Source organism: Dasypus novemcinctus, chromosome 16 (genome assembly GCF_030445035.2).
Source record: "Dasypus novemcinctus isolate mDasNov1 chromosome 16, mDasNov1.1.hap2, whole genome shotgun sequence".
In the NCBI taxonomy this organism is placed as follows: domain Eukaryota; kingdom Metazoa; phylum Chordata; class Mammalia; order Cingulata; family Dasypodidae; genus Dasypus; species Dasypus novemcinctus.
The window spans coordinates 39,906,177-39,921,721 of NC_080688.1; the positions used below are offsets into that span (position 1 = coordinate 39,906,177).

Sequence of the window (15,545 nt, forward strand, 5' to 3'; positions counted from 1 at the left end):
CCTTGGGACCCTGGGTACATGACTGGAGTAACCAAGAACTGGATACATAGCAATATGGGATGCCCCCATTTGGTGATTTCATTGTCCATAGCATATAAATATTACTTATTTCCTCAATTAAATGTCTTCTGATATCTGTCCCTAACCCACAGATATAACTGGCCGTTCCTCCTTTTGTGCCCCCCAGTGAACTTCATTCTGTAATACTTTATCTACTCTTATTTACCAATTTATATCCCCCAGTAAAGTAAAATGAGGTAAGTATATTGCAAATTTGTTCAACATTGACCTCCTAATTGTATATCTGATTGTGATTTTTCAGTTCTTGTCTTACTTCTGTAACATTTGGTGGTAGTGACCACTTCCTCTTTCTTAAAAGTCTTCCTCACCTGGCTTTCTAACACGTTAGTCATATTCATCAGTTAGACATTCCCCCTGCCCATGCACAAGGTCATGCACCCTGAGATGGCTTCTTACCTATATTTTCCCACCTAAAAGTTTTCCCCTTTGCTAAAAGATGCTCTCCTACAGGACACAACTTGCTTGTTCTAACTAGTGCATTTGAGCTATTTGAGGTATAGGAAGGGTCAGAGATTACAAAGATATTTGTCCTAAGGATGGACTATGAGTCACAGTGTCTTATTTATTAAAAGTACTTGTTAGGTGGACCGTAGGCAGGGGGCGGTAGAGAGTGTGTAGAGCCATGTGGGGTTGCCTGTTTGCTACATGTGTCCCCCTCCTATCGACAGGGAAAGAGGGTGTGGATAGACCCCAGTCGCCGCCTGTGGTACTCATGGAGCAGGTGCAGATGATCAACGTGCAGTGCCTGCTGGAATGGCAGAGTTTTTGGAGCACAGGCAGTGAGAGTGTGAACACAGCTATATGTCATTACACTCCATGCTGAGGACTGGCTGCAGCATTCAAAGCTCCCACAGAGGTTGAACCAGGTAGTGGGAGCAGCAACACCAGCACGGCCAACAGGTTGACACAAAATAAGCTGGAAAAGAATTGTCGTGCTCATCTGCACCTGTGTTTAGAAAGCTTAAAAGTTCTGATTCCACTAGGACCAGAGTGGCTTCCCCTGGGATCAGAGTACACCAGGCACACAACATTTGATTTGCTCAACAAAGCCAAACATATATCAAGAAACTTGAAGAGGCTCAGGTTTGGAACAGAAAGCTCCTGAGTTTGGCTGGCTGTTAATAAATCATTTTTCCTTCCCAAAAAGAAACTTGAAGAAGCTGGAAGGAACAGGCAGCACCAGCTTGAGAATTTGGAATGAGAACAGATTTTTAAAGCAGTGACTGGAGCAGCTATAGGGTCCTTAAGAGATGTAACGGGTACAAATGGATAGCATTGGATCAACTGGTTCTCCAGATCATTCTGATTAAGAGCCAAGTGGATGTTGAAGGCACAGAGTTCTCCCATGGAGCAGTGGACAATATCATTACCAGCAGCTCCAGTGACATTGATGACCACTGCATCCTGCAGAGTTTTGGAAGGTTACTCCAGTGTCAGTGTCAAAAACTTTCATTCGCTTCCTAGAACCCAGCGTGATATAACAGTGCAGGGCAAAATATGTACTGGGCCAGTTCAATTCAAACAGTCTCTTAAATTGGGTTCATTATGCAGTCTTTTAAAAATTAAACAAAACTATACTTGAACAAAAGGGTCAAAGGAACTGTGTTTAAGCAAATACTTAGCAAAAAGTGGGGGGAGAGCCTCCCCAGCAGAACAAATATACATATTTGAAAAATCACAATTTCTTATGGCAGCAGAAAACTTGTGTGAAATTTAGTTGATTGAAAAAGGACATTGGAGATTTCCAACCTCTTTTTCTTTTCTAGCTTGCTCATACTGCATTGAATAGACACATATAGGATAGGGTTATGAAGCATTCCTCAACTTTATGGTACTAAAAACAAGTTCAAACCTATGGTAATGACAAGATAATCAGGCATTAATCTTGGATAGGTAGAGCTATTATAATTCAGCCTGGCACAGCTAATCATGAAGCCTGTGGATGATCAATTCTTTAAAAAAATAAGTTCATTTCGTGCTCTACAAAAGCTTTATACAGCTCAGCTCTTTTTTTGGATTCCATGCTAAGCAAGCTATTTACTGCTTTGTTAACACTAGAGCACCAAACTGTCATCTCACCAGCCAGCCAGCCAGCCACCCGTAGACCCCTGGGCAGTATGGTAGTGGTATGTGACAGTCTTTACCATGCAAGGCTTATGGGTATGGATTAGGGGCCCAGAAGAAAAAGCTCCACATGCCTCTCTATCAGCGTGGGCCAGAAGAATTGTGTGTGCAGATAAGCAGGCCAAGGTGTGAGCCATGGCAGCATTTTTATTTCAGATTTGATAATTGTATGTGTTGAAAACCAAAATGACAGCTTTTTAAACCTCGTCCATTAAAAATAAAAAACACAAATGTCTCATAGTGGAAAAACACGTGGGGAAAAATCTATTTTGACGCGATGTTTGATAATGATAAAACACCTCACTCTTTATGGGGCACAAAATGAATGCGGTCTGGGCTAGGGAGAAAAAAGATCAATGCTTGTGTTTTTGTTTTCTTTTAGAATCCTTTACTCTTTTTTTTTTTTTTTAAACAAATTCATTTTATTGATACATATTAATAAAGCATAAATCCACCAGAAGTATACAATCAATGGTATTTAGTATAATCACATAGTTGTGCATTCATCATTTCAGTAATTTTTAGAGCATTTTCATTATTCCAATAATAATAATAATAAAGCAAAAAAACAAGAAAAACTCATCACCTTTCAATCTCTCTTGCTTCCCCTGCCTTATATAGCTGCTACTGTTTCCATTTCTTTAGTTTATTTGTATTTATATTTTGTAAAAACAGTCCCATATATGTATGTAATATCATCTGTATTCATATTTTTTACGAAGTTTCACTATGATACACAGTCCCTTGTTACATGTTTTAGCTTTCCTCCTAATAAAATCCATGGCCTTAGGCTTTCGCTTTCAACCACTGTCATACCCGTATAATAGCAAGAATCCTTTACTCTTAACCAGCTTAACCTTCTGATATCTATTATGGATACCCTATCATAGTTAATGTAATTAAGTTCATCTCTTGTCTTATTTTAATGTAAGAATTTGCTTCCATTTTCCTACAAGCAGTCTCTGTCCTTCTTTACAATCCCATCGTGCAGGTGCTATTGTTGCTCTTATGAATATTTTTAGATATGTTTTCTTTAAAGTGAAAATTCTAGCCTGCACTTTGATGTCGTGTGCTCATTGTCTTATAAAATCCAAGGTTCCTCTCTGGCCCTCTCCCTTACCCCAGGAAGCCTGCTTGGAGACCTTGGAGACCCCTAGCTGTTAGAATTCTATGTATTTTAAATAATTTAACTATGCTTAATTACTTAAAAAAAAAGCTTTATGATTTTCATAATGTTGCTGATTTTAATGGGCTATTAATTTTCAATTTTATATTTTCAGTCAGGCTGGGCAAGGTAAAAGAAAATAAAGACAACCATATTTAGAAAAAAAAACAACCACCAAAAAAGTACTTGGATACTGCCATTCCTAATGGTATTATATTCAAACATGTGTTCTAAATAGAAATATACATTCCATTTTTAAAAGTTTTCTATGACTTGAACCATGTTTTTCCATATAATTCAGCAGGGGGCAGCAAATATAAATATTATTGATCTTCAAATATTAAACATATCACATATAAATATATGAATATAGTTTTAATGTTTATAGTTGTATTATGATTCCAAATATTTATTATTATTGAGGTTTGCATATTTCTTTAGCATCGTTTTAAATGCTGAACTTGATCTTTGCCTAGATAAGAAGATGAATTATGGTTAGTTGTATCTTAGGAGGGGTAGGTACAGAGTCAGAGAGCTAACAGTTTTTTCAGTAAGCATTTATTGAGTATCTCCTGTATGCTGATACTGTGCTAGGAATTTGGGATTTAAAAAATAAGATCCATGTGTACCATTCCAGTTTAGATAGATGTATACCAATCTAGTATAGTCAGAGAATTAAGGGAGGTTTGGACTAAGTGCCGTATAGTACTTTTTGGAGATTTTAGCAGCAAATTGTCTCTGGTTAGGTGAGGAAGGGTTCCATAGGGAAGGTGACTTTCAAGCACAGTGTAATCAAAAAGAAGGGCTTTTCTGGTAGAGGGAACTGCATGAGCAACATTGTGTAATGTGAAGCAACTTGTCATCTTCATAGGATCGGCAAGTAGTTTAAGATGCCAAGTATATAAATTGAAGTAGTTGTAAGAGGAAGGACTTAGAATCTGGGGTAAGGCATTTGGGTACTACCTTGTAGGCTCTGGACAATTTAGGTGGGGAAGGTCATTCAGTAACTCAGGAGGGAGATGGTAAAGCCCATTTTACGGCATTGAAAGTATGGATGGAGATGCTAGGTCGAGGAAATATTTAAAGATATAAAATAGAATTTGGTGATTGAATACGTGGAAGCTGTCAGGTTATCATATATTTGTATAAATATTTTATATATGGATATTTTAAATCAATGAAAATAGTATTTTAATAATACAAAAGGTAAGTAACAGATTTAAAACAACATACTAATCGTTTAAGAGAAAATGGAAAGGATTGATTTTTTTAGTATTTATATTTGTGATATGGTCCATCTCAACAATACCAAGAAATGATCATTTTAATTCCTACAGATCTTCACATTTTGATGCTTCATGGAGTCTTAGAATTTAAAGCTGGAGAGTGAAGTTTCTGGAGTCAGTCTTTGAAATAATGTGACTTCTATTTTCTCATCTGTAAAATGAGGATAATGTTATTGTAAAGTTTAAAAGATATAATCCTTGTAATGTACATAGTAGAACGTGTCACTTTTGTTGTTCATATTAAAAAGAATCATTTCATCCAGTGTTGTCATTTGGAAATGAGATGACTGAAACTCACAGTGATCAAATGATTTGTCTAAGGTCACATAATAGTAGTTCATTTTAATAAGTAGCCTAATGCTTAAATCAACAAATTTAACAATGGCAAAAGTTTGCAAACCACTTTTTAAAACTAAGAATCACTTGACATTCTAGAGGATAGTTAAAAGATATGAACAAATTATTGTCACAGGGGAAGACAAATACAGCAGTAACTATAATAACAAATAGAAAAAAAAAAACAAAAACAAACAGCTTCAGTGATAGAAATTTTAGGGTGTAGGGGAAAGACTGGTTCTCATTTATTCAGGAATCCTTTCACACCCATCACAACCTTCTTCCACTGGATTTCAATCTCACTGTACTAGTGAAGAAGGATGCCTGCAATAATGGGTGCTGAGCAGAAGTGATTTTGTTGCTTATTCCTCTAGCAGGAAGCCATTGGCCTGGTAAAAGCAGACTTGGGAGTTAAGGTTTAATTTTGTCTTTTTTATTATGAGAAAAATTACATAGTAATTGTGAAAATTCTTCCAAGGTATTATTCCAAAAACAAAAGTTTGAATGTGAATATATATTCAGAGAAGGATGATTTTTCTCATCTCAAAGAATAGTTGTGGCGGCGGACTTGGCCCAGTGGTTAGGGCGTCCGTCTACCACATGGTAGGTCTGCTGTTCAAACCCCGGGCCTCCTTGACCCGTATGGAGCTGGCCCATGTGCAGTGCTGATGCACGCAAGGAGTACCCTGCCATGCAGGGGTGTCCCCGCGTAGGGGAGCCCCACGCGCAAGGAGTGCATCCCGTAAGGAGAGCCACCCAGTGCAAAACAAAGTGCAGCCTGCCCAGGAATGGTACTGCACACACGGAGAACTGACACAACAAGATGAAGCAACAAAAAGAAACACAGATTCCCGTGCCGCTGACGACAACAGAAGCGGACAAAGAAGACGCAGCAAATAGACACAGAGAACAGACAACTGGGGTGGAGGGAGAAGGGGAGAGAAATAAATAAATCTTAAAAAAAAAAAGAATAGTAGTGAGGATTCAGTGAGATAATATACAGAGAACATTTTCTAGGGTACCTTGTATTTTGTATGTGTTCAGTAAATAGGTATTAGTATTGCTACTTTTGGTAATGATGGTGTTACATAGAACCCAATAGAATGAGATTAAAAGATGTAGTGAATCATACACAAAACTGTAAATTTAATAAGATAGTGATCATGTGCACTGAGATAATGACCCTGGTATTTCATTCAACTTTATCTGTAGGGCTGCATATAATGCCTGTAGATATATGGTGAAGATTTGCTGAGTGAATTGTTAGGTTCCCATTTGTAAAGTTTTTTTTTTCTTTCAAACTTTAAGTTTTTTTAATAAAGATTTTCATTTCTTATAAGCAGGAATTGTAAACTCGTACAAACAATATACTCTAAACCTTTCATTTTATAGATGAGGAAACAGAAACTCAGTTTAAGTGACTTACCTGCCTGAGGAGAGTAAAGTGCATTTAGGTGACCTGGGCTTTGGAGTCCAGCCTGGGTTCATATTATGGCTCAGAGCTTCTTACTGCTTATTAAGCTGTCTTATGCAAGTTAATTGAGCTCTCTAGGTCTGTTTTATCATTTGTGTCAGGGAGAAATAATACTTCATTGGACTATTATGAGGATTAAATGATTGCTATGTATACAATTACTTGAGGCTTAGTATACACATGATACATTTTACCTTTCTTCGTCTCTGTTGCTTGAGGTCTTTCATTGAGGAGAGAGGATGGGAGTGTGAATTGTTTAAAAGAAACTCAACCAATGCTATTCCCTAAAGAGTAGACACTTGAGCCTTTATTTCATTGCTCTCACCATCATTTAACATAACTCTATGGACAAGACTTCAAAATCTGCCACGTATTCTCTTTTCTTAGGGATCCTTTTTTTGAAAAACTTTTTATTGTGGTAACATATCTACAACTCCCTATTTCTCATTTTAACTGCTTTCAAGTATACAATTCATTGGTATTACATTTACAATGTTGTGCTACCATAACCACCATCTGTTACAAAAACTTTTTCATCACTCTGGACACTATACCTGTTAAGCAATAATTCCCCCTTTCTTCCCTGCTACCTGACATTCATCTGACCCCAGCCCCTGGTCACCGTAAACTGCTTTCTGTCTCTATAAATTTGCTTATTCTAGGTATTTAATGTTAAGTGTAGTCAGACAATATTTGTCCTTTTGTGTCTGGCTTATTTCATTCAACATGATGTTTTCAAGGTTCATCCATGTTTTAGCATGTAGCAGAACTTGGCTTTTTATGGCTGAATTCAATGATCCTTTGAGATAGATTTAATTATCTGAGCCAGCCAAACATCATTTGAAAACCAAACCTAAACAACTTGAGCAAGAGGGTATTTTCTCAAAAACAAGGTATGCCTGTAAAGTTATTGTATTCAATTTTCTTTTAGAGGCAAAGGAGTTCCCCAAATGCTTTGCATTCTTCTTTGATGAAATAAGTATACCAAATGATAAGTGTTGGAAGAAGTGGTTTAAAATTGTTTAGGAAAACAAAGCCATGATTAGATATCAATGTTGAAAACTGCTGACAAAAACTAAATCACATTTATATCTATCTAGTTCATCCAGTTCAAGTTGAGAAAAAATTTTTCCCCTCGGCAGTTCAAATCCCGGGCCTCCTTGACCGGTGTGGAGCTGGCCCATGCACAGTGCTGATGTGTGCAAGGAGTGCTATGCCATGCAGGGGTGTCCCCCACATAGGGGAGCCCTACGCACAAGGAGCGCGCCCCATAAGGAGAACTGCCCAGCGCAAAAGAAAGTACAGCCTGCCCAAGAATGGCGCCACACACACGGAGAGCTGACACAGCAAGATGAAGCAACAAAAAGAAGCACAGATTCCTGGTGCCACTGATAAGGATAGAAGCGGTTACAGAAGAACACACAGTGAATGGAAACAGAGAGCAGACAACTGCGCAGTGGGGGTGCGGAAGGGGGATGATGATGGAGAGAAATAATAAAAAATAAATCTAAAAAAAAAAATTTCCCCCCTCTTTGGTTGCAACTCTTCTGATTTTAAGTAAGCAATCTTAATTTTGGAACCAGTTGGAATTTTTAATGTTGAAATTAGCAGTCTATATTAAATACTTATCCACAATTGTGTAAACCTTATATTTTACAAATTATTTTTTAAAAGGCATGATTAGATTGCATAGAGTTTCTTGGATTATAAAGATATCTCTGTTTTATTGAATTGAAAAGGAAATCTTTTGAAATAAATATTTTTTTCTGAATTTTGTTTAGACAGAACATTGGTGAAAATATTCTTTACCTGTGGGTGGAGAAAGTAAGAGATGTTTTAATGAAAAAATCTCAGATGGTGACAGAACCAGGTAGGATTAAAAATATTATCAATGCTCTTTTAACTTATAGTAATTAAAATTTCATGTAGATATTCTAATGGAAATCTTATTTGAAAATTTGTATTTTTGCTTTACAGTTAATATATGATAAAGTCTCATTTTCTCTGGGAAGTTCATTTACACTAATAATGTTTTTTCTTTCTATAAAGTTTAGCCTTTTTGCTTTCATATTATACTTTTATAGAAATAGGTTTTTATGCTTAAGGAACTTGAGTCAAAAATTCCTCTTCCCCGTGACTATTGTTAAGGTTATATGAATCTTGTAATATGCCTCATGAATTACTGGACTATAAATGGGTTTAGCATCTGTTGAAAAAGAACTTTGGAAAACACAGTGGCAGATATAAGCTAATGAAATAAAAATTGACTTTGAAGATTGATTTTTCAATTCACATACCATAATATTCACTCTTTTAAAGTGTGCAATTCATTGGCTTTTAGTATATTCACAAAGTTGTGCAACCATCACCACTGTCTGTGAATAATTTCACAACATTTGAAGATTGATATTGTGCTGTTAGGTACTGTTGTTCTTTTACTAAATCTTGAAGTCTATCACAACATATTAATTTTCCAATTACCTCACTTTGCTAGCCTGTTCCATTTACAACAGAGGCCTTTTAGAGAGGAAAATAACTTGATTTAACCTGGTTTCCATCCCCAGATCCAGTTTTACTGTTACCACTGGTAGAATTTTACCATTTTGGGAGAAAGAGGGATTAGAAAAACCAGTAGTAGTAGTTTACTTACGAATTTTTCAGAGTTATTCACATGAAACCAATTACGTATGAAAGTATTGTAGCAAAATCAGTATATTTTTAAAGTTGATGGTGGCTTATGTATTTTTTCAGAGTATTTCACCATTTTTCTTAAAAGTAAATATTTTTACTGCTTCTGTTAAAATCAAAGAGAATACTGGAATGAAGATCTTATTTTCACATAACAATCTTTTTTGAAATATTTTCTGTACCTTTTTATGATTCAGTCCTGATTTTGTAGCATTTCAGGGCATTTCTAGAGAAAAGTGGTCTCAAAAATCTCAAAACAAAATTAATTTTTGCTAATCTGCTATTCTAGAAGGTGGGACAATTGTAAAAAGAGAAAAACTTCAGGACTCTAAAAAGGTTGAGAGCATTTAAATCTTGGGAAATTTAAAAATTATTTATCTTAAAAATTATACTTTCTGTTTTCTACATATATCCGTAGTTCCATTTAGTCACTCTTCAAATTTTGCATTATTTATTTTGAATTATTGATTTGTATTGTACAATTTACATTTTAGAAATTTTAGAAATTTTGTTTGGAACTTTTTCATAAAAAGTTGTTTTTGTTGATGTCATGTTATAATGGAAAAATTAATTATTCTGAAAGACTAATAAGGATAAGTACTCAAGAGAATTTTCTTCTCTAGGACACCTATTTGAGCAAGTTTTTAGAATTTTAAATTTACCATTAATCTTTAATTCAGATTTATTATGTTATATTGCTTTGGTAAAGAAATTTTAGATTTAGAAATAATTATACCCAGCTATTTTTTAAAATTTAAAATTTTGAGCTAATTTTAGATTTACAGAAAAATGACAAAAATTGTACAAAGTGCTTCTTTATGTCCTTTCTGCTTTGTCTATTAACATCTTCTATAACTGTAGTAAAATTATCAGGAACAATAAGTACAATTAACACTGGTACAATATTACTAACTAAACTAAACAACCCATTTGAATTCACCGATTTTTCCACTAATGTCCTCTTTGCTGTTCTAAGATTCTGTCCAGGATTTTACACTGCATTTAATCAATCTCCTTAGCCTCCTCTGGTCTGTAAACAGTTCCTCAGTATTTCCTTCACTTTTGTGACCTTGCCACTTTTGAAGAGTACTAATCAGCTATTTTGTGGTATTTCCCTCAATTTGAGCTTGTCCAATGTTTTCTCATGACTGGAATGAGATTATACACTTTTAGCAGGAATGTCACAAAAATGATATTATGTCATTCACAGATCTTATCAAGGGGGTCATGATATCAATATATCTTATTTTGGTGATGTTTATCTTAATCCCTTGGTTAAGGTGACATCTGTAGATTTCTCTGCTCTAAAGTTACTACTTTTCCCTTTATAGTTGGTAAGTTTTTTGGGGGAGATACTTTGAGACTATGCTAATATCCTTCCTGTTCCTCCTTCAACTTTCACTCACTTATTTTAGTAGCCATCAGTGGATCTTGTTTTAAAATATTGTGCATCATACAATACACTGTGGTGTTTGTCTAATGGTGATTCTCTATTTCTTAATTCCTTTTACACTTAATTGGAATTTTATTGTAAGAGAGGTCTCCTCTCTGCCATTTTATAATTTGATTATTGATTTATATCAGCATGAACTTGTTTATATTTATTTTAGTCCATGGCTTAAAAATCATTATTTTGATGCTCAAATTGTTCTTCTAGCTTTGACATTTAGGAGCATCTTCAGATGGCTACCTTGTTCTTTTTATAAGCCCCCATCTTTTTTGGACATTACTTTTCTGGAACCCCAGCATATTGTATTTCTCTTGTTTCAACTGTGGAATCAACCTAGGAAATTCTCCTAAGAATCCTGATACTTTCTATTGAAGAATGATGTTAAGACACCAAGACCCAAAGATTTTTTATGCGTAATTTCTTACTTGTTCAGTAGATCAGTCATAATGTCTTATGTCCTCATAGGCCCAGATGTAAAGAAGAAAACTGAAGAGGAAGATGATGAATGTGAAGATGATTTCATTTTAGCATGTCAGCCAGAATATTCAGATAAAGAATTGGATTTTGAGATCAGTGAAAAGCAAACAGGTATAATATTACTAATTAGAGTGGAATGGTAGTATCATGAGTTGATTTTGGGGGATTGTATAGAAATTCAGTAAATTCTCAAAATGTTAGGAAGTAGTTATTTAATTTAAAGATACTTGAAATTTATTTTTTTGTTTGTATCTGCTGGCCATTTTGGTGTTTGACAGTTTTATCAGAATAGAGAGGAAGATATAGAAATGGTTTTTTTTTTTAAATTTATTTTTTATTTATTTTTCTCCCCTCCTCCCTGTTGTCTGCTCTCTGTATCCATTAGCTGTTTGTTCTTCTGTGTCTGCTTGCATTCTTGTCAGTGGCACTGGGAAACTGTGTCTCCTTTTGTTGGGTCATCTTGCTGCACCAGCTCTCTGAGTGTGCGGCGCCACTCCTGGACAGGCTGCACTTTTTTTGTGTGGGGCAGCTCTCCTTAAGGGGTGCACTCCTTGCGTGTGGGGCTCCCCTACGCGGGGCATACTCCTGCGTGGCATAGTACTCCTTGTGCGCATCAGCGCTGCACGTGGGCCAGCTCACCACACAGGTCAGGAGGCCCTGGGTTTGAACCCTGGACAGGCAGACTCTCTATCTATTGAGACATCCGCTTCCAAGAAATGTTTTTGTTTGTTTGTTTTGCTATTTATTTGAGTTATAGTTTAGTGGTAGGAGAAATTGAAACTAAGAAAAGCTATTAATATTTTCAATTCACATCCTGCTTTTATATTTTTATTTTGAAATCCTCGGATGTCGTGGTTAGATTGTAGTCTTATGCTCACAGATATAAATATAATAATGAAGTGCAACTATAGAAATGAAAACTTATAAAATGCCTTTAAGATTTAGTTATTGCCTATGCAAATATGTCCCATAATCAAATAGAGTTCAACTTATGAATAAGTTGATGTTACAAATTAAGCTCCATGTTTCTGTAAGAAAGTATATGACATCTTAGTATTTTAAAATTTTGAATGTTATCCATTACCCCAAGTGTCTTACAAAAACATGATAAACCAGAGGCAATGCTCATTATCTTTGAAGATGAGGAATTTCCTTTGCAATTTTACAATAGTTTTAAAACAGTATTCTTTTTTTCCCTTTATTTATTTTTTTAAAAAAACAGTATTCTCACAATCCTTAAAGTTCTTGAATTGTGTCTTGGGACAAGTGAAAGGGGATAAAGTATAAGTTAAGGGGTGAGGAAGAGAATTAAGGTTTCCTACTCCCACGTCAACCTAAGTAGCTCCTATATTATTCATTTATATATTTGTGCACCTGACATAAGATTTCTTTTGGAAAACAAGATCTGCTACTCAAAGAAATAGGGTGAAAATCGTAGTAATAACAAACAGCATCCAGTTCATATTGACCTTAGTACTGTCTTTGACTTTGTACGGTATTAGAACCATGGTCAGAATCACTTCAAGAAGAGGATAATATCAGGAGGTAGGTCCTGATATTGCATCGTAACTGCATCTACCTAACCTGGTTTCTGGTCCTAAAGTCAAATATTTTTGTCTTATGTACAATATGTTTGGAAACTTTTTACTTAAAATTATAACAAGTTTAATTTTGATAGATAATTAGTAATGGCTATTTAGGTTGATTTGTCTTATAATTTATATTTTTTCTCAATTCCTCCCCTCCGATAATTTTTTAGTATTTGAATGTAAGAATTAAAAAAAAATTACTTTTTAAAATTTATAGAAATAGAAGAATTACCTCCGATTGATCATGGCACTCCTATTACAGACCGAAGAAGTACTTTTCAGGCACACTTAGCTCCAGTCGTTTGTCCCAAACAGGTAAAATTTACTATGTCCAGCTCACTTAGATGTTGTTTTACCAAAGTAATTCAAAGAAATGGCCTTATAATGATAATATCCTTTATTTTTACTCTTATGCTTAATTTTCATGAAAGATAAAATTACCCATTTCTTACCCCAAAATTATTGTGAATCTTGCACGATAGGTTTTGTTTCTGATTGGCAGTGCTTTCAAAATTGTCGCTAAATTCTGATTTGTACTTAGCCCTCTAGTAAATTTTCAAAAAAATAAAAACTCATTGTGTTATTGTAAAAAATTATGATGCTTAATAGCTTGTTAAGAATTATTTGTCCTGTAGAGTGGGAATTCTGTGAAACCAAATTCATTCCATTGTTGTCCAACTAAAGGGATAATGAACAAATTGTCTTTCCTACCTGAATTCCTTTTTCCTTTCTGCTTCCTGATCTGACGTGAACTTATTCCCTCTCAAGGATATTAAATGGTAGATTTTTCACTCAAAAACTATATTCCTAGGTTTCTGCTTTTCTTGCTCTTTTTTCAGCAAAATCCTTTTCTTCCCTTGCTGTTGTAATCTAGCCCAACTTAAACTTTTTTCATATAAGAGACAATTTCAACGCTATCTATAAAGTTGAAAGTCATTAACTTAGCATAGGTTTTAAGCATCCATCTCTGCCCTTTGTCTCTACAGTTACTTTACTCTCTAAGCTCTTCTAAAGCCCTAATCTTGTTTGTACCAGACTACTCTTTTACTCTTTTAAAGTTTCTGGAGAGAATATTATTTTCTGCATTGACTTGTGATCAAGGTAACAGCTTTTGATGCAGCCTTCTAGTCTTTTCTTCTAGGAATCCTCTTTTTTTTTAAAGATAAATCACACAAAATGTTACATTAAAAAACATAAGAGATTCCCATATACCCCAATCCCACCCCCCACTCCACCCCACTCTGCTCCTCACACATTAAAATCCCCTTTCATCAATAAGGCACATTCATTGCATTTGGTGAATACACCCTGGAGCACTGCCACACTGCATGGACCATAGTTTACAGTTTAGTTCACACTCTCCCCTAGTCCATACAGTGGGTTATGGCAGGGTATACAATGTCCTGCATCTGTCCCTGCAATATCATTCAGGACAACTCCAAGTCCCGAAAATGCCCCATCTCACACCTTTTCCTCCCTCTCCCTGCCCTCAGCAACTCCTGTGGCCACTGTCTCCACATCAGTGATACAATTTCTTCCATTGCTAGAGTCACAACAGTTCTTTAGTAGAATACCAGCAAGTCCACTCCAATCCATATTATATTCCTCCATCCCGTGGACCTTGGGATGGCAATGTCCACTCCCATCTCTAAATCAAGAGGGCCATTAGATCCACATGACTGATGGATGCAACACTCTCCATTCCCTGGTGTGGTGGTTGACCATTCTCACTTCCCTTTCAGTTGACCTGGGTAAGTGGAATGAACTGGAGAGTAGATGTTGCAACCCTGCTGAGGCTCAGGGCCCAGCTGGCACATGGACAGTCCAGAAATTCAAGTCTCCTGAGCATACACAAACCCCAGCACTTATCATAGTTCATTAAAAGTGACAGAAGAGGCCTAGGAATCCTTTTTGTTCTTGACTTGGCTTATAATCTTGCCATGGTCTTCCTTATATATTCAATTTTGAATCTTTATCCTGGATCTTCTTTCTGTTTCTAGTCATAGTCACTTAGACTTACAGGATCATGATTTATGAGAACTGAAACAAATCTTAGATGACACTGTCCATTTTTGACCAGAAGTCTGAGAATCTGAAAAGTTAAAAAACAGTATACTCAAGATTACACAATTTGTGATTCAAATTGGTTTCCCTGACTCCAGCTCAGTCTTTCCTATCTCCAGTATTTCTTCCTTACTCCTTTCCAGTTACAATTTTTTTGAAAGATCCTTCACCCCCAAAACCCTCCTTGTGCAGGGACACACACACACACACATAAATCTTTGCTGACTTCCATTGTCTACAAGGGAAAATCTAAATTCCGTATATAAAACCCTTGCGATATGACCCTAGTGTGTCATTCCTGACACATCTTCTATTAATCCTCCCATTCATACTCTAAGTCACAGACAGAAAACTATTAGTCACTTCCTGGACCTTTTTCTTTTATGTTCCTGCCAGAGTTGCCAGATAAAGTACAGAATGCCTAGTTAAAGTTGAATTTCAGATAAACATTATTGTGTGGAAATACTTATACTAAAAATATTTTTTTATTTACATAAAATTCAAATTTATCTATGTGTCCTGTATTTTTCTTTGCTAAATCTGGTAACCCTAGTCATCTGTCATTTGTACATGCTATTTCCTCCAAATGGAATGTCTTTTCCCTGTTCCTCTTCTGTTTCTTGCAGAGGAACTACCACTGACCTTTCAAGACTTAGCTTATGTTACCTCCTCTATGAACCTTACTTGACTCCCAGAGAAAGTTTTGGTTTTATTGTAATATTTGGAGCATGCTGGTATTGCATACCATGTACATGTCTATCATATTGGATATGTAAATTTAGTAAATTTCCAGAACTACTTTTTAGAAATT

General features: G+C 35.6%; 1 protein-coding gene across 2 annotated transcripts in view; it reads left to right on the forward strand.

Annotated features, from left to right (window-relative positions):
- The window catches only part of IMPACT (impact RWD domain protein), a 34,561-nt gene that overhangs the window by 5,565 nt on the left and 13,451 nt on the right, over positions 1 to 15,545 (forward strand). For both annotated transcript variants that reach the window (XM_004465137.5, XM_004465136.5), the window contains exons 5-7: positions 8,248 to 8,336; positions 11,070 to 11,192; positions 12,888 to 12,985. In XM_004465137.5, the coding sequence (XP_004465194.1) occupies positions 8,248 to 8,336; positions 11,070 to 11,192; positions 12,888 to 12,985 (310 nt within the window). The remainder of the gene's footprint in view (positions 1 to 8,247; positions 8,337 to 11,069; positions 11,193 to 12,887; positions 12,986 to 15,545) is intronic.